The sequence below is a fragment of the Cydia strobilella genome, chromosome 20, assembly GCF_947568885.1.
Source record: "Cydia strobilella chromosome 20, ilCydStro3.1, whole genome shotgun sequence".
In the NCBI taxonomy this organism is placed as follows: Eukaryota; Metazoa; Arthropoda; class Insecta; order Lepidoptera; family Tortricidae; genus Cydia; species Cydia strobilella.
Genome location: NC_086060.1, coordinates 4,638,702 through 4,658,484, shown reverse-complemented (window position 1 = coordinate 4,658,484; position 19,783 = coordinate 4,638,702). Strand labels below are relative to the sequence as shown.

General features: G+C 40.0%; 1 protein-coding gene across 2 annotated transcripts in view; it reads right to left on the bottom strand.

Moving 5' to 3' along the window:
* LOC134750650 (phosphatidylinositide phosphatase SAC2) overlaps positions 1-19,719 on the bottom strand; it is a 32,621-nt gene extending 12,902 nt beyond the window's left edge. Inside the window, exons 1-14 of one of the 2 annotated variants that reach the window (XM_063685872.1) lie at positions 19,495-19,719; positions 18,957-19,330; positions 18,130-18,414; positions 14,924-15,108; positions 13,584-13,695; positions 12,913-12,985; positions 12,532-12,724; positions 11,560-11,725; positions 10,430-10,591; positions 9,882-9,952; positions 3,443-3,557; positions 2,785-2,909; positions 1,945-2,113; positions 545-707 (exon numbers count right to left, since the gene is read on the bottom strand). In XM_063685872.1, coding sequence (XP_063541942.1) covers positions 545-707; positions 1,945-2,113; positions 2,785-2,909; positions 3,443-3,557; positions 9,882-9,952; positions 10,430-10,591; positions 11,560-11,725; positions 12,532-12,724; positions 12,913-12,985; positions 13,584-13,695; positions 14,924-15,108; positions 18,130-18,414; positions 18,957-19,330; positions 19,495-19,591 — 2,290 coding nt within the window. In that variant the 5' untranslated portion in view covers positions 19,592-19,719. Of the gene's footprint in view, positions 1-544; positions 708-1,944; positions 2,114-2,784; positions 2,910-3,442; positions 3,558-9,881; positions 9,953-10,429; positions 10,592-11,559; positions 11,726-12,531; positions 12,725-12,912; positions 12,986-13,583; positions 13,696-14,755; positions 14,875-14,923; positions 15,109-18,129; positions 18,415-18,956; positions 19,331-19,494 lie in introns of those variants that run through there. The other variant, XM_063685873.1, reaches the window with a different exon arrangement.
* Between the last annotated feature and the right edge of the window lie 64 nt (positions 19,720-19,783).

The following is a 19,783-nucleotide window of genomic DNA, read 5'->3' as shown; positions in this document are numbered from 1 at the left end:
AATAATTAGCAGATGGCGCCAGCATAGCTTGCCCTGTCAATCCCTAGAATTGTGTCAAATTTTTGTTTTTTTAATGCCCTGGATGCCAGCCCTTTAAGCCAAATCTCATAGAAAAAGGGGCAAGCTATGATAGAGCCATCTCTGCAAACCTTTGACAGTTGCCAACCCCATTGAACATGGTTTAAATTTCATCGAACTGAAGAAGTACTATAGGTAGGACCTTGGGCCTTAGGAGGTTAATGACACTCGATCGCACACTGTTCTGTTCATGTCGGTGCAGTTAGCTTAAATAGACTCTATTCAAAAACCACCGTGGTGCAAACTTAACAGAGTTCAAATTAGGTGTTCGATCTAGTGTCACGCACTAGAGCCTTTCAGTGTGATTTAACAGAAATAGGGTTTATTGATATAATTACAAAAATCAACCTTGTTCTCTTATAATTAGGATTCCTAATCAATCATAATGTTCTCTTGTTGTTTGTTTGGTTGATTCAAATACAATAAGCAACCCTTTTCCATATAAATAAAGTTCAAACTCGCTTACCAATCATCTCGTCCTTAGTGTTAATGACAACCGCCATATTATTGAAGAACCTCAATGTAGTAGATCTAAACATGTGGAAGTATCCAGGCTCGTTGTTGTATGTATAGTTGATTCTTATACAGGATATGGGTTCAGATGTGCTTTTGCGTCCGACGCCGAATATCTGAAATGAACGTTATTGTTAGTACGACAAGGTTTATTATTGGGTAAAAAAAATAAACGTTTGTTAGTATGACAAGGTTTTGGGTAAAAAAAAACTAATAAAATGCGAGCCGAAAAGGGGAATCCTAAGTAAAGTTGGGCCGTTCTCGAGAACGTGCTCCGTTTACTATGAGAAATATTCTCGAGCGAAAAGTTTCCTATTCAAAATGGAAACGTTCTCGAGAACGGCACAACTTTAATCCTAACAGTTTTAAAACAAAAAATCTGATCCCGATAGTAACATTAACCGTTAAAGTAGAATTAATCATTGGACTTGGAACTAATCAAATGATTACCTCTAGCAAACCGCATGCGGCTGTTTGGAGGTACGAATACGGCTCTTCAAGCGACCAAAAAAATCACATTTATAGTTCTTAGACCACTAAAACAACATTTACGGCTCATTGAGATTCCCTAAAACGGGTGTTTTCTACTGCGGTTGGCTCTTCTTGTCAAAACTTTGCCGACCCCTGCTCTAGCCGCCGAGACACCTATAAAAGTCTCCCATTCCATTGTATTTCGAATCTTTATTTTGACAAATGGACATGGAAAAATATGCGTCGATCTATAGTTTCTACCTAGACAAATCGATCGATCGGTTGGTGGTAGATAGATAGAAAAAACGCACACCTCACTAAAAAGATACAAAAAAATTTTTTTTCATTAAATGTAGAGGCAGACAACAGGCGGTCGTATCGCTAATGAGCGATCTCTTCCAGACAATCTTTGGGTAGCGGACACAGAGAAATTAATCGAAAAAGTAGGTGTTGCAAAAAACTTTATGAAGCCTACATTTAAACACAATTACAGTAAAACATACATATATAAGAAATACAAATAGACATACATAAACATACATATAAATATATATAAAATCAACCCGAATATAGCTAAATAACACCCTTATATCTCGGAGCGTTACTTTCTGTACAGACAGTACTCGGTCTGAGGCAGTCTGAGGTCTCGTCGTAATCTGCCACGTGGCGAGTAGCCTTATGCAAGTAGGACCTTATATCTAAGCGTTAAGGTGTATATTACCGTGGCATTAGTCTCCAGTGCCGAGCTATACTGAAGTTAAATCCCGCAGCGGTACTTTCTGTACAGACAGTACTCGGTCTGAGGTTTCGTCGTAATCTGCCACGTGGTAAGTAGCCTAATGCAAGTAGGACCTTATATCTAAGCGTTAAGGTGTGTATTACCGTGGCATTGGTCTCCACAGTGCCGAGCTCTACCAAAGTTAAATCCCGGAGCGGTACTTTCTGTACAGACAGTACTCGGTCTGAGGTCTCGTCGTAATCAGCCACGTGGTAAGCGTCGCTGGTGAGGAGGAGAACGGTATCCATTTCGGTTTCTGATGGGTCACCGGTACTGTAATAATAATAAATAAATATTGTAGGACATTTTTACACAAATTGACTCAGACCCGGTAAGCTCGGGAACACTTGTGTTGTGGGTTGTGGGTACTTAGACCACAGAATAAGTAATAGTATTATCATACAGAACGGCTACGCACCGCCCCGCCCCGATTCGAATGACCTCGCCCCGCGACACCAGATTGACGACCTTTTGCCGACCGCTCAGTATTGTTTTTAAGCACTCACACAATGACGCATGCCGCGTGTACAGACGTGCCGTTCACACATAGAAACGCAAGTGATTTTTGATGTATAGCGTGTCCGCCCTGTGACTCACTAACGATATCATATATAATATACAAATGCTTAAATACGTAGAAAATACCCATGACTTTGGAACAAATATCTCTGCTCATCACACAAATAAATGCCCTTACAGGGATTCGAACCCAGGACCATCGGCTTCACAGGCAGGGTCACTATAGTCTGCATCTTCTCAAATGATTTTTTCGCCAAAGACCCTTCCTAATCTGTTAAACAAAAGCCTTTGTCCCTTTTCAGGGTGCGCGTGCCCATTGTTAGTGAGCGTGTGACCATTGTGTATCAGCGAGTTGCATGCGCTCACCAACAAATCAAAAAATCATTTGAGAAGATGCAGACTATAAGTAATGTAATCTGTCTTACTTGGGATCGGCGTCGATGAGCCCCCAAGCGCCCAACACCGGTTCCGTGTCCACAATGAGCTTTTTGCAGTCGTCTATAAGCGACTTGACGTGTTGCGCCATTGCCGCCGTGTCCACACTTTGTTCCTGGAAATGTACGTTATTTAAATTAGTATAAATAATTTTTTTTCTCGCTTGTAGCTCTGGGACTTGTACAGGAATAACTCAAATCGTAACTACCCTCTGTAGTACTAGAATAATGGGCAGCAGGCATAGGCAGAGTATAGGTGCATGGACTAAAGCGGGGCATACACTCGCAGGAAACACGCACGATTTATTTTTTTGGCAAATTAAGGAATTTCAAAATCCTGGTCACGGCACCAAATTATAACGAATGAAACTCAAGACCTAATTTCATTGCTCTTTAGTGTATTGGAACTCTTTCTACATGCAACAAAGGGAAGCGGAGGATTATTGTATACTTAAGACTACACCAGGGCATGCACTCGCGGGAAACACAGCCACCTTGACTAGTATAAGCAGATTGATACATTTTTATAACAAACTAAAGAATAACCAACAATTGCTACTACTCTTTGTTTTTTTGAAGAATAAAGGGGAAGGATAGCATTATATACATAGCGTAAAGCAGGGCATGCACAGGCGGGAAACACGGCCACCTTGACTGCAGCGCACTCGATGCCAGTTAGTTGTTCAGGGATATGCCGTGATTCGCCCGTCATCACGTCTATTGCTGTCTGTCGAAGCGCGTCCTTGAATGTTGATAGGTAGTATCTGAAACAAAGGGTTGATATTAAAGAGAAGTATAATTAATTTGTTTCATAAATTTGTAAATTCTTTGAGCATTATAAGGGAATACCATAATTAAAATCACTCGGAAGTAAACTTATTACGGTAGGTAATAAAACCGTTTACAACTCAGCCTGTTAGATAATACAATTGAAGTTTAAAGCATATTAAGTCATTAGACTTATATTGACCGGGATATAGACCGTGAATACCTTTTGTATTGTTTATGAGCTCCCGATATTTCGACGCAGTTACATGCATCTTAGTCACCCGTGATCAAGATGCATGTAACTCCCCGTCTATATCCCGGTCAATATAAGTTTAGTGAAACTAACCGTGAATCATTCAAAACCCTTATATTAAGTCATAATTATGTCAATATGAATGTTATTGCAATCCGATTGATAATGGAATTATTTAGATTTATAAGGTAACTAGCGACCCGTCTCGACTTCGCACGGGTTACACAAAAACTTTACAATTAATACTCTAAAGCCTTCCTCAAGAATTACTCTATTGATAGGTGAAAACAGCATCAAAATGCGTTGCGTAGTTTTAAAGATCATAGGGACAGACAGACAGCGGAAAGCGACTTTCTTTAATACTATGTAGTGATTGCTTAGAATCATGATTGTTTAACAAATTAATATTAAAAAAGCCAATTAAAAAATTAATAGTTTATCGACTCAATGCGAGCTCATTGGTTATTTTATTAAATCTGGTGTTTTAAAATAGAAATATTCACAAATAGAAACACAATTGCGGCAAGGGAGGTCAAGAACAAATTATATTTCGTTCGTTTCATTCTTCAGATATTACATTTACCAGGTAGTCCTTTAAACCTACAGGCGACTTTTGCACTATATTAAGAGACAGTCAATTGACTATTGAACTGATTTTTAGTTCATTCATTCATTTCCATACCCTTCCCGTTCGTTCCACCCTCATAGTTGCCCATTCTTTTTTCGTGCACGGCGACGAGCGCACGCGCCCTTTAGCTTCTCGGCTACGACATTATTACCTACAGAAATGTCGAAGCGCACAGCTAAAGACAAGTTAAAATATTACCGTGAAAAAATTAAACGTCTTGAAGATCATAAAAGACGATACCGGATAATTTATGATTCGTCTTCATCGGAAGATGAAGGTAAGTTGTTTGTTTTATTATTTGGTGTTGAGAAGTGATTAAAATGAGCCGACATAGGGATTGACTGCGAGTCTCTAACTATGATCATATAACCATCGGGGTTGACTGCGAGTCTCCAACGATGTTAACAAGCAGAACAATGCGCGCAGTCTTCAGTAGATGCGCGTTACTCTGCGACACAAATATTTTCTCAACCTACCCCCAAGAGAAAATATTTTTCATAAAATGTAATAATCACTTCTCTTTTGTTTTAGAGGTTGTAATGGAACAAAATGTAGATGGTTCCATACCGGCTCATGATCCTATTATACAGGAACCACAACTAAACATCGATCCCGTAATACCGGAACATAATAGTGATGTGCCGATGCCGGACCATAATAACGGGGTTCCTGTACCTGAAAAATCAGGCAGATTTGCCCATGTCGTCAGCTCAATCCGAGCTCGACCCGGATATGCTGCTGGCTCTCGGGGAATCGACCGAGGATACCCCCGAGTATGCCGAAAAAATTCACGATAATTTATCTAAACTTTGGTTACCGTTACTCAAAAAAGGTATGACCAATGAAGCCAAAGATAAAATCCAAAAAGGCTATTTGGTTCCCGACAACTGTCGATTGTTACAAGCACCAAAATTAAACGTGGAGATTTCAGCAGCCGTACCCGATATGGTCCGGAACCGAGACAAAAATCTGGCTGCAACGCAGCAACAACTCGGCCACGGGATCGCTGCCGTCAACAGGGCCATGGATATTCTAATTAAATGTGTCGATGCCAACGGAATCGAAGCTATGAAACACCTCAGCAACGGCTGCCGTATTCTGTGTGACCTCCATGCGTCATCTACTCAGAGCCGCATAAAACTCATCACACCTAGTCTCGATAAGACGTTCTTGCAAATTATTCAAGACACAGAACGTGATGACACCCTATTTGGTAATAAATTGTCCGAAAACATTAAGGCAGCGAAGACCATTGAAAAACAAGGTCTCCAACTCAAGAAAACGTCCCCTAAGAAACCTGCGCCGGCACAGCCGTCGACAAGTCGAGCTTCGTACTCGGGAAACTGGTCAGCGCCTCCTCGTTATGCTTCGAACAGGGGGGGACGGAGAGGTGCTCGCAGGCAGACGAATTACACCAGGCGGACGTTTCCAGCTCCACAACCGGCCAAGACACGTGCCCAGGCACCGTAACGCAGGTACATGCCGGCCGATCATTTTTATTACTGTTGGCTAAAACGACATGGTTTTAGATTGGGTCAGATATGACTATTTAACTCGGACGTAAAACAAATATTTGTTATATCAAACACGCTTGAACAAAGTGAAATAGCTGATATGAAATTAGCTATACAAAAACTGTTAGATTTAGGAGCCATATCTGAGTGCCCTAAAGTCAAAAACCAATACATATCTATAAGGTTTTTCTTACCCTAAAACCTAACGGAGGAAAGCGTTTTATCCTAAATTTAAAAGGCGGCCTCAAAACTCATTCCTAAAAATGGTTTTTTAGCCACAACAGATTCGACAAAAGCATATCTGCTTATATCTATAAATATTAATGAAAAAAGTGGTATCTAATTTGAGATCTCGAGGTCTCAAATCTGTCATTTATTTGGACAACATTCTGTGCATAGGAAATACCTTTCAAGAATGTATTATATAATGTTAAAGAAACCTTAAAGCTATTGCAATGTTTAGGATATGTTATAAATTACGATAAGGGTTCCTTACATCCAGAACACACTTGTAAATTTTTAGGGTTTAACTTTCACACCCACAATTTTACCATGGCCTTACCTGAGGATAAACGAAATAAAATCGCACAATTGGTTCGTAAATTTCTAGGTCTGTCTAAATGTACCATCTCGAATGGTAGTGTTCACAACTCATCGGAGTTTTAGTGTCAGCCTGTTCCGCTGTAAAATACGGTTGGGTTTAGGTATACAAAAACCTTAAAAAGGCTAAAATATTTCGAGTTATTAGAAAATAACGATAATTTTGACGCCAAAATGAAACCCTCTAGTTCCATATTAGACGATCTTAACTGGTGGTTAAACAATGTTTATACATCAAATAATTACATGAGATATCCCAGTTTTCAACTCGAAATTTACAGTGACACATCCAACTCAGGTTGGAGTGCCGTTTGAAAAAAAAAAAAAAAAAAAAAAAATAGGTTAACGGCACGTGGAAATCTTCGGAACGGGATTCTCATATCAATTATTTGGAATTGCTGGCGGTTTACCTTGGATTAAAGAGCTTTGAATTTTGTTGCGAGTTGATAACACGACCGCCATAAGTCATATGAACCGCATGGGGGCATACAGTTTCCACACCTAAACGATGTGTCTTGTACAATTTGGCAATGGTGCGACAAGCGAAATATATTAATCTTCGCATCATATTATATAAATACAAAAGAAAAGATTGCGGATCCAGTCTAGCAAAATAGTTAACCCTGATACCGAATGGGAACTGTCAGACAGAGCGTCTGAATCTATAGTACAACGTTTTGGTAAACCAACAATAGATTTATTCGCTTCTCGTTTCAATGCCAATTGCAAAAATTTCGTTTCATGGAAACCCGACCCAGATGCGATAGCGGTTGACGCATTTACGATTAACGGGGGTGAAAAATATTTTCATGACTCCCCCTTTTTTCGTTAATCTTAAAATGCCTTAGAAAGATCGTAGACGATCAACCAAATAGAATCATAGTGTTTCCTTATTGGCCATCGCAACCGCGGTTCTTAGTTCGGAGATAATGTTTCGCAATCCGAATAAAAACTTGCTGCATTCCCATTACAGGGACTGCCATCCCCTACACAAGGGGCTTACCCTGGGGGTCGCGAAGCTCTGCAACAGTCCTTCAGTCGAAGAGGCTCTCCGCCAGAGGCTATAACACTGATGTTGGCATCACTCTCCGACAAAACAATACAACAATACGAAGTTACATATAAGCTCTGGTGGCAATTTTGCACCGTTAATTCTATTGAAATTTTAAATCCCCCAAAATCGACAATATTTTTATTTTTTAACAGAACAATTTAACAAAAATTGTGCATACGGCACACTGAATAGTCACCGTTCAGCCTTATCTTTGTTATTGGGAGACAATGTCGGTTCGGACGATTGCGTAAAACGCCTCCTCAAAGGTGCGTACAAACAAAGACCGAACGGCCCCAAGTATAACCATACATGAGACCCTCGGGTCGTTTTAAATCGTGTCTCTCACTGGTATCCCAATACAAGTATAAGCCTGGAAAAACTGTCGAAAAAATTAGTGACATTAATGGCCATATGCACAGCGCATAGGGTTCAAACATTAGCGCTTATAAAAATCGAAAATATTGTTATTTCCACAAACGGTGTCAAAATTGGAATTACTGACATAATTAAAACATCAGCTGCCGGAAGAAAACAACCCGTTCTCTTCCTTCCATATTTTAAAGACAATGTGTCTATATGCCCTGCTACAACTTTTAGAGATAATATTTTAGTAACAAAAAATAAGAGAGTTGATAGTATAGGAAATTTGTTATTGACATACAAACCTCCACATAGACCTGCAACTTCTCAGACCATCAGCAGATGGATTAAAAATGTTTTGTCGAAAAGTGGCATTGACATTACAGTGTACCGCGCACACCGCACAGTGCGCGCCACGCCGGCGCCGGCGCCGCCACGTCGGCCGCGAGCCGCGCCGGCGCCAGCGTCGACACTATCACTATCCGCCGCACCGCAGGCTGGACCGCGGCGTCTACGTCGTTCGCGCGGTTCTATAATAGGCCACTATCGGATGAAGGACTCTTTGCGAGATCTGTTTGCTTGTCGAGTACAAGTGACAATCCTTAGATAAGATTATCGATCATAACTGGGTGATTTATTAATATGAATAAATGTTAATATCTGATCTGACTGACTGACCACTGAGGTCACGTCAAAGATGAAAATAAATATATGATTTTGTGTTTACATATATCTATAGTTTCATTCCACCTAAGCAAAACTTTAAGACTCTAAACATCTACCTGGTAAATGTAATATCTGAAGAATGAAACGAACGAAATATAATAGATGATCAAACGAACTTCTCGAGCGAAGTTCGATCACTATTATATGAGTCGTTTCATTCGAAGATATAATAACCCTCCCACCCTAATATGACCCCAAATTTTAAAAGTTTTGCGTTTTCTCTAAAGATAATGAGCAACTATGAGGGTGGAACGAACGGGAAGGGTATGGAAATGAATGAATGAACTAAAAATCAGTTCAATAGTCAATTGACTGTCTCTTAATATAGTGCAAAAGTCGCCTGTAGGTTTAAAGGACTACCTGGTAAATGTAATATCTTCGAATGAAACGACTCATATAATAGTGATCGAACTTCGCTCGAGAAGTTCGTTTGATCATCTATTATTAATAAGCGAAAACAAACATGAGCCGGCCATAACCAATTTTAAATTGACAGCTTAGTTTCAGAACCACAATCCTTTCAAAGTTAATCAGTCATTTAAATTAATTGTAATTGAACACCATAGAAGTACTTACAGATTAACCCATTAGCGCCTGGGTTACGTCGTTTGATTCGATTTTCTACTGTAACTACCTAACAGCATTAGAAATGGTGGGTTCCCAAAAGTGGTTGTAATGGGTTACAATTTCAAGAACAGACAGAACATTTTTAATTGTACGCATAGTGTATTGTAGTATAATTAAAAAAAAAGGTACACTGGAAATATTTATCGAAAAAATGGCAATTCAGAAACCAAGCTAAACTGACCTCCCTAATCCGTACGCAATCTCCACAGACAAGAGCTCCTGCGTCAATGGCTGCCCGAAATAACTCGGGACCAATTCTAACTTCGGCCGATCAGTATCCATCTCCACGACCATAAGGCTGGCCGTTTTAAAATCGCGCCAAACGCTCTCGTGCTCGTCTATAGTCGCGTAGTTTATGGGCTGCCCTAGAGCGATGTCTATGGCGCATTGAGTCATCGCGTCGCTAAAATGGCGGATCACGAATCTGCCAGAAGAAAAGGCCCGTCACGTAGTTCTTTTTTGCAAAATAATGTGTATGCAGTGACTAATATGTCAATGCCAACCGGGTACATAATAGTTTGAATATTCATAAGAATAATTGCTACGAATAATAGTTACCTGCTGGCAGAATTCATTCCATCTTTCATCATGCCCGTAAATTTTCTTTCGCCCGTTCGCGTGTAGTCTCCCTGTATAATAAAAAAATATTAATTGGAGGCATCTAATTTAAAAAAAAACTGCAATTCGTTAGGAAATATATTCTTAATTGATTATGGTGACTTTCTGATTGCTTTAAGACACTGTATAACTCAGAGTAGGAAAAAAAAACCTAAAAATTACCTAATACAATAAATGATTTTGTCCAGGAATGCTGAATTAACTACAAATTAAGCTATTGAAGATGTGCTAAACGACCATATACTAGTGAGATAGACTAGTGAGAATCTTCGCCGTTTACTCTAAAAATGGTATATCTTCCACACCACGCTGTTTTAGAAGAAGATTGAGACACGACCAAAATCCGCGCGGTTTTCGACACGTAAGTTAAGGCATCTCAATAAAACTCAAAAGGTGTAAGTAGTAACAATTGACACATCAGATAAGTCTGAATAATAATTCACTGAAAACCTTACTGAATCTACATAACTGGACTAATATGAATGTACCTTGAGCGCCTTAGTTCCCGCATACTGCCTAGACAGTATGTCTCCATTATCAGCCCACTGTGTCAGGAAAGCGTTTCGCAAAGCGGGCGGCAGACCGCTGCCGGGCGCCCCGAGACCGAGGCGACATAGTTGGAGCTCCAACACGTACTTGGCTATAGCTGTCTGTAGATGGAACATAAATTGTGAAGTTTTCAAGCAAAAGGTACCACGTTGTCGCTTAACATAAGGACGAAAATTGCTTGTATCTTTCTACGAAAAACCTGTCAGAGCTTCCTTATGGCAAGCGACATTGTGGTACCTTTTGCTTGAAAACGACACAATTAGTAAGGCTACTGAACGAACACAAGTGCGTAGTCGTACGTTCAGATGCTTGCTGGATTAAGTATACGTAAAAATATTTTTATTGTATTATTTTCAGATTGTATAAAAACCTGTCAGTGTAAATATTGAATAATGGCAGGGATTTTGTCTAATACAGATCAAAGAGTGAGTTTTAGAATTTACAAGCAAAACGAGGAATTTAAAAGTGAAATTCTACTAAGTGAAATTTGTATCAGTGCAACAAGGGATCTTTATACCGCATAATGAGCGTAAGCGAATGATGTGTAGGGTCAAACCAAGAAAAGTCTGCAGAGATTTTGACAGCACACGCAGTGCAAGTGTTATTTTAAACGCCAAACTTCTTTGAAATTATGACGTATAAATAACACGTGTGTTGTCAAAATCTCTGCACTTTTCTTGGTCTAGTAGTTAGTTAGTGCTTCTGGGCGTGCTATTTTACGTGAAACGAGGTAGCGCTACTCTAACCACCCCAGTTCCTCCATGAAGCCTAGCGATGTGTTTAGGTTGCTAACTGCCTCTTTTCCTTAGGTATTTGCTCCTGTATACTTCTACCTGTTTGAAGTCTAGGAGAATGTATTTTGTTGTTTCCTCTTCTTCCATACACGCTCTGCACATGGGGCTGTCTGTTTTTCCCACATTGTGGAGGTGTTTGTTTAGTGTGTTATGTCCTGTAATTAATCCTACTATTTTGCGTAGTTGGTGTTTTCTTGGTCTAACTCTAGTGAGAAATTTCTAAGCGGAATCATAAACGCAACGATTGATATTCAGCCTACAACCGTCATACATACCTGTACTACGTTGGTGCGGTCCAGGCAGTCTATACAGTTCACCCGAAAAACAGCAGTTTGAGTGCAGATGAGGCCGCGGTCGTCCCGCCAGCAGAATCGCATCTCGTTGATCACTTCCACTAGCGCGTTGATGAGGATATTGACGTTCTCGTAGTGCATACCGCGGCTGCAAACAAGATAATATAAAAAATTAGCAGTTATTAGTAAGGTAGTTAATTTGGACAGAGTAGCATGGTGGTCTTTGGTGTCGGAGGCCAAGATCCACTTCGGGTCGTTGCGCCACAACAGTAAGTAAGCAGTTATTAAATCATAGTACAGTACATTATGCACCAAGGGGGCTAAGTGAGATATTGGAAACGAGGGGAATTTGCAATATTCTTACCCCCGGAGTTACACACAATGTTTTCATCACACTAGCGAAGAAAAAACTAAATATTAAGCGAAATCATTCTTAAATACGGTGACATATCAAAATTTCTCATTCTTTGACAGCACAGACCAGCATTAAGCCACGATTGAAAATAGTGTAAAAATATTTTGAACAGCTATTAAATTACCCATATTAAATATTTTTTAACATAAACAAAAGTATTAAATTATAAACATCAGTAGGTACCTATTTTAAAACAAAAACTCATTAAGATATAATCAAGCACAATAGTGATATAATCAAGCTTTTCAATCTCGTACCCAATAAGGCCACTCAGCAAGCTTTGTGGCCTTAACACGGTACTCGACTGAAAAGCTCTCCATTATATCACTATTGTATAAAACACTATTTCGAGCAAGTGTGATGAAAAAGTATTCTGTACTGCCTCAGATTCGCGCTAAATGTCATTTCGCTGTGTTCATAATCTTATCTCCTAAAATGTTTCTTTGGGAGTCTTCCGACATGTTTTTTTTTATACCTTCACAAGTTGCTTACTAAGTTGAATTCTATATCTTGCGTGTCCTAATTAGGCAGGTACTTACCAAGACTCATGGAAGTCAAAAGTAACATATGTAAGGTCCGGGCTGTTATACTTTAAAACATGTTCTCCATAGGCCTCGAAAATAATCCGTTCTCTGCCTTGTTGCTCGACTAGGTTGACTATGCACACTTGCTTGTATAGCTTTAGTTCTTCGTCAAAGTGCTTTTTGAGAGCTTCTTGTGTTTCTTCTTCGCCTGAAATTAATGTTAAAATAATATCAATCAATAACATGTTTTGCAATGATTTTGTATAAAAACATTTTCACTTTTCAGCGAATATTTAGCATTTAACGTGGCGGTTTCGTTATATTTCAAACAGTAAAGCATTTTACGAGACTTCTTTGTTATATAATTTGCATAATAAATGGCATTTTCATACATACCCTTATCTAGACGAGGTGGGGGTCTGAATTTGTACTCCGGCTGACTCCAGAAAATAGGGACCGACCCTCGAACCTGTAAACAAGTCACATATTACATAATTAGTATGACTTAGGTAAACGACTCCAGATGAATTATTGAAAAGTATAGAAAGACGTAATAAAATAAGGAAAGTAATGTACCCACCAGTGCGTATCGGTTTGAGTTTAATTTTAAAGTACTATTACGCAACCGTATGCTTAGACAATTTTCCTTTCACTCTGTCGCACAGTTTCATCTCTCACTGTAGTTCGTTTTGCTGACATCAGCCGTAAATGTCGGAATTACTTTAATACACTTTCGTTTGAGCGAATTAACGCCGTAAATATTTTCAACTGCGCAAAATGACTCTCAAAACATGTTAAGTATTAACATATGTATTAAAATCGCGGAGTGAGCCACGCCTAGTCCAGTCCAGGCTATCTCCGCCTGCGCCTGCCTAATAACTAATAAAGCAAAAAGTCGGAAGGGATATGGGGCATTTTCTATGAAAAGGGCCCTTATTGTCGATGGCGCTTACGCCGCACAGCGTCGCGCGGCATTGTATTTATATCGGAGCATCGTTTATAATGGCGTAAGCGCCATCGACAATAAGGTTCCTTTTTATAGAAAATACCACATATAATGAACGCACCTGAACAAAAGAAGCTCTATGGATACTGTCAGAGCACATGATGGAGACGATCTGCTCGGTTTCCACGTAGTTGGCGACATGGCCTTCGGGTTCGATTCCGCGTCGGTTGTATCTGCAATCCAAAATTATTGTTTTAAAGCTGAGGTCTCCAAACTACGGCCCGCGGCCCAGATCCGGCCCGCGAGCCGTTTTGCCTCGGGGTTTCAAAACCCGTGCCGACGAAACTTTGCGCTAATGCTAAGTGTATAGAAAATGAAAGTAATAGACAAAGTCTTCTATACTCCATTTCTTTGTTTTAGTAGGGTTACGTACCCAAAGGGAACCTTTTACTAAGACTCCTCTGTCCGTCTGTCTGTCTGTCACCAGGCTGTATCTCATGAACCGTGATAGCTAGACAGTAGAAATTTTCACAGATGATGTAATTCTGTTGCCGCTATAACAACAAATACTAAAAAGTACGGAACCCTCGGTGGGCGAGTCCGACTCGCACTTGTCCAGTTTTTATTTACTTTTAATTTTGTTATTTGTGATATTTGTAATGATGTGTTTTGTGTTCCTCAGAGTCGAAGCAGTGAAAAAAAAACGTCAAATTGAGGCAAATTGTGGTTTTCAATACGATATATGTTTTATTTTAATAGGTATATTGAAACGAAACAATACATATCATACCTATAGAAAACCGCACCAGATACCACCAGCGGCATAAACTATCATGAATTAATGACATTAATATCAGGAAAATACTTCACCCAATCATGACCATATATTTATCATTCCATATACACCACATTTAAATACATCGATAATTTTCCTGGAGGGGAGTTAGTCACCACTCACCAGAGCTTTCTCTCTTTACTTGTTTACGCTACAGATATTATACTGTCCCTTTTAGATAATTGGGAACATGTTTTCATTAGAAACGTGTTCAATAGATGTCGCATAATTAGCTTACCATGCTGTTTTGTGAACGTGGATAATCAGTCATAACTCTTACTTAGTCTTAGCCTGGTACCGCACTGGGTTCCGTGTTGAGAGGGTTCACTTTCTGGTTCTGCTGCTATAATAGCTCTTCTCTCCCCCTGTCTCCATCCCACACGCATGAGACCCCTATTGAGAGCTCTTCTCTTCCCCTCTCTATTGTGCACAAAAGAGACGGAGTATTACAGACTTACCTAGTCCCAGCTTGGTATCTTGAGCGACAAGATATAACGCCCAGCGCCAGCGTAAAGGTCTCATCGCAAGACCTCCCGCTGGAAAAGGACTCCGTGTTGAGGAGGTTCGCGGCCGCTGGTTCGACATTTGGGATAAGTGGACGAATCCTTGAATGGTAAGTGACTCACCTAGTCCCAGCTTGGTATCTTGAGCGACGAGATATAACGCCCAGCGTAAAGGTTTCATCGCATGACCCCCCGCTGGATAGAGACTCCGTGTTGAGGGGGTTCGCGTCCGCTGGTTCTACCGCTATTTGGGATAAGTGAACGAACCCTTGGATGATAGGTAGGACCCATTCGTCGCAGTGAGGGCTCTGAAACAAGGAGTTTAATTATAGATTAGGAATATTAGGATACAATGAGTGCGCTAGTGGCCTAGTATTTAGTAAGAGCGTGCGACTTTCAAACCCGGAGGTCGCGGGTTCAAACCCAGGCTCGTACCAATGAGTTTTTCGGATCTTATGTACGAAATATCATTTGATATTTACCATTCGCTTTTCGGTAAAGGAAAACATCGTGAGGAAACCGGACCAATCCCAAAAAAGGCCTAGTTTACCCTCCGGGTTGGAAGGTCAGATGGATTCTTGGGATTAGTTGTCAAGCGGGCCCCAGGCTCTCATGAGCCGTGGCAAAAATGCCGGGATAACGCGAGGAAGAAGAGAGGATACAATGAGTGCGCTGCGCACCTTAAACCCTAATGAAAAACTAGTTTTCTCATTTTCTCAAAATGTGTTGGTGTGAATTAATAGGTGCCTATTAGGGACGATTTTCGCATACGTTCCATGGATAATAACAGGCCTTTCCATCTGTGTCAGCTGTTTTAAGCAGCATCCCGGTAACGACACTTGCGTTCATGGCTGTGTAGCCCTATGCGGGAGAGGATCCCTCGTCCACACACTCGACAGGTGTATGCTCCCCCAGGTGGGCGGGGGTTGGGGGCCTGCTCGTGGCGCCCAAAGCGTTTCTCTTTCAAATAGGTAAACCAGGCATCGTCGTCGTCCAAGGATAAATACTATAAATTCATATATTTTCTATAAGGAAGACATTTTCAATTATTTTTGGTCCAGGCATATTTATGCAAAAATATTACTGGGATAAACAGTTAAATAAAATTACTTACTTTTACTTTTTTCTTAAATCGGTAATCTCATGAAATACATGATCGCTGACGTCACTCCTCTTTCCACCAACTTCCTAGGCGACAGAATTACGAAAAACCGGCCAAGTGCGAGTCGGACTCGCGCACGAAGGGTCCCGTACCATTACGCAAAAAATGGCAAAAAAATCACGTGTGTTGAATAGGAGCCCCACTTAAATATTTATTTTAGTTTTAAGTATTTTTTGTTATAGCGGCAACAGAAATACATCATCCGTGAAAATTTCAACTGTCTAGCTATCACGGTTCATGAGATACAGCCTTTTGACAGACGGACAGACACACAGACAGCGGAGTCTTAGTAATAGGGTCCCGGTTTTACCCTTTGGGTACGGAACACTAAAAAGCAAGACTACATATGAATGACGTATGTAAAACATCAGTTTAATGTTCCATTTAAAACGAAGCGTGCTCGCTCTACGGATTTCTCCTCCGCCCTTGACACGCTCCGGTTTCCGGTCACGGGTCAAGTGTGAACATATTCGTACGATTTTCAACCTTAACACAATGTTGGAAGGTCTAAAATGAGTACATACACGGGGCATATGAGTTCGACTGAATAGACGGACCAAAAAAAAATAATATTAAACTAATTTTTTAGTTAAATTCACGTGCGTGACACACAATACCTGATCTTAATCGTAAAATTCGATTCGATGTCGAGATCCGACGCCACATCAAGGTGCAAGACGTCGGATACGTCATTACCAAACTTAAATGGAGCTGGGCGGGACATGTTGCCAGGCAGAGTGATGGCAGGCGGGCCAAAATGTTAACGGAATGGTGGCCGCTTTCAGACGAAAGGAGTGCCTGGCGTCCGTTGGCTCGTTGGGTGGACGACATTCGGAAGACTGCGGGTCACTTCAGGATGAGATTGGCTCAGGACCGGGATAAGTGGCGTACTCAAGGAGAGGCCTATGCTCAGCTCAAGAAAATGTGACATGATGGGAGGGGGGAGTCACAAACTTTGTGACGTCACTTTAATATATTTAAATTATTTTATTCGCTGTACAGTTAAATAACAAGTTTTTGGAAAGATAATCATTCATAATCGTTTAATTTTCTTTTCTAATCAGTGTTGGGTTATAAAATTACTAATATTTCTTTTGTCAAAAGTATTTTGATAAAATATTAATAATACTTAAAGGTTTGGCCAAACAGAAGGCGCGACCGCCGCCCATGCTAACAGGTTAGCGACGTCAAACAGACTGCGTCCCGCCGGCATCGCGCCCCGCTTCTGTCGCGCGCTGGGTCACGTCAGTCGGACGTTAGGCACTAGCAATATATTAGTTATTTTGTGATTGTGATTATGAATTATCTTTGGCGTCGGAAGGAATGAGAAACCCTCCGCGCGCGCATGCTGTATCGGGCGCGAGTCACGCCCGCATCGCGCCGCGTTCGTGTGCGCGATGAGGACGTGTTGAGAGCGCGAGGCCGGCGCGATCCGCGAGCGACCTGTTTGAACAGGCATCACGCGGCGCGGACGCGGCGCTGCGTCACGCCGTGTGTTTGGCCAAGCCTTATATTAATTCGATTTGCCGATTTCATTGAAAAAAATGTGACGTCACACCAGGGGGGAGGGGTTTGCCAAATGTGACCGGTTTGCCAAATGTGACCAAGTGTGACAAGGAGGGGGGGAGGGGTCAAAAAACCTCGATATTCGTTTGACGTAATTAATGGATGAACCCTTAAGAGAGAATTTAAATTACCGTTTTACAACCAAACCCTGTTCTCAATTTTGCAGTTAGTTGAAAATAAGGGTTGAAAAAAAAATACGTATAACTTCGCCTTAAGCGTTTAGGGTTTGGAATTGGTTTTAAAATAATTTTCATAATAAAAAAAATTAAGAGGCAGTATAACTTCGCCTTAAGCGTTTAGGATTTGGAATTAGTTTTAAAATAATTTTCATAATAAAAAAAAATAAGAGGCAAAGTTGGGGACGGGTGGCAACAATAGGATATTTTAGATTTTTTTTACACAGCTCTTTTTGGATATCTATTTCTTGGTAAAATCAAGGTTTTAATATTTTACTTGGTTGGATGTGGGCACCAATGGCGAAGGTAAGGTTCCTTATGGTAGATACTTTTGCCAATCCTGATTTTCAATGAATTGCAACATTTATAAAAGTAATCGAAATTAATCAAGGGTTTGTTTATAATAATTAATCCACATTCCTTACCTCTAAAGCAATTACATCTTTCAGCATATGTTTATTCCAGAAGAACCGATCATCCACATGTTTCCACCATCTCGTAATATCCGACACAGCTTTCGTCACTCCCTCCTCCGTTTCCAACACTTTCTCAATCTCATACTGCCGTTGAAGGGAGTTCGTCAAGTCCAATGTCCTAGAGTAGTAGAAACTGTCAGTGTCGTCAAATATCTTGTACAGTTCGTCAGTTAGGCGTTTCTCGAAACGTTCGGAAACTTTGGGGTCAGATTGCTTCTTTACTGTGTGTTTTACCTGTATAAAAAAAATATTTTTTAAAAAATATTGCATGGCATGCAGGCATAAAAAATACCATTTTTACACACTTTTATTTAGCTTCCCTGCGTATATTAATTGTATGTTTGTTTCAAATCTTGCAACTTAAACATGAACCACTTTGTGGTATCTAATTCAGTTGAAACTTTTGAAACATATGCAAGTTTTACAAGTATAAAATATTTTATAATTAAGGACATAAAATGTTTTATTTTCCTTACATTGAAAATGTTTATCTTATCTTACAATGGGTATTTCTGTGTGAAAAGAGGGCACATTAATTAACTATTTATTGAACAAGGCTCAATTCATTAAAAGCAATACTTTACCTAGTGTGGCATCTTAAAAAGAGGTGGATACAGATTTCTAGTATTTATTTTTAACATGGTGAAATATTTATTATAATTTCATTGTTTTTCACAACCAAGATATTAAAATAAATTGTTCTGGTTTCTGATGGTTAAATAAATAAATAAATAGAACATAACATGTAGTTTCAATGGAAATAAATCACGTCTTACTTGTGTAGCCGCCTGTTGCGTTGTCGTCTTTATAGTATTACTAACACTCTTCACCGCCCCCACAGTTTTATTTAGAAAAGCTGAGTTTTCAAACAGCCGTGCCCCCATTTTCTTACTAGCACTCTTCGATCCCCCAGACGAACCATGCTTCGTACAAGCAGACAGCTGAACATCGTGGTTTACGGCCCCAGAATTAAGAAAAGCAATAGATTTAATTTTGTATATTGTGTGGTGGAAATATATTTGACCAACAGGTACTGCCTCTTTGATAATTATTAGCCGGGGTTCGTAGACGTTGGTATGCTCTACCAAACCGATAATGCCTTCTGTTATGCCTAAGCACTCTATATCTTCGATATCCGACAGATCCCATGCTGAAAATAAAACCTGATTAGACACCTTCCTAAGGCACAAAACATTGTAAACATTGATTATGCTGCTTTATAAAATAATAATTCATGCAAATATTTTATTATTCATATTTAATTTAGTTACATAAACAGCAAAAAAAGGAAAATAAAGTAATTAGAACACGTACCTGATCTGACTGAAAATTTCGCAGTAAACCGGTTCCACCACAAACTTGACTCGTTTCTAACAAATATATAATACGATTCTGATCTAAACAATTCCATTTTTGTTCAATTTAATTCACGTCTTCTTCGTTTCTATTGAAATTCATTGTGTTTATTATTGTTGAAATTTGTAAGCAATTGACGTTTCAGAAAAGGGGAGGGGGCAGCTGATAGTTACGTTGGTGCCATTGATGAAGTAGTTCAGATTCCAACCGGAAGTCGCGGGATACGTTCCGTTTCTTATATACTTAT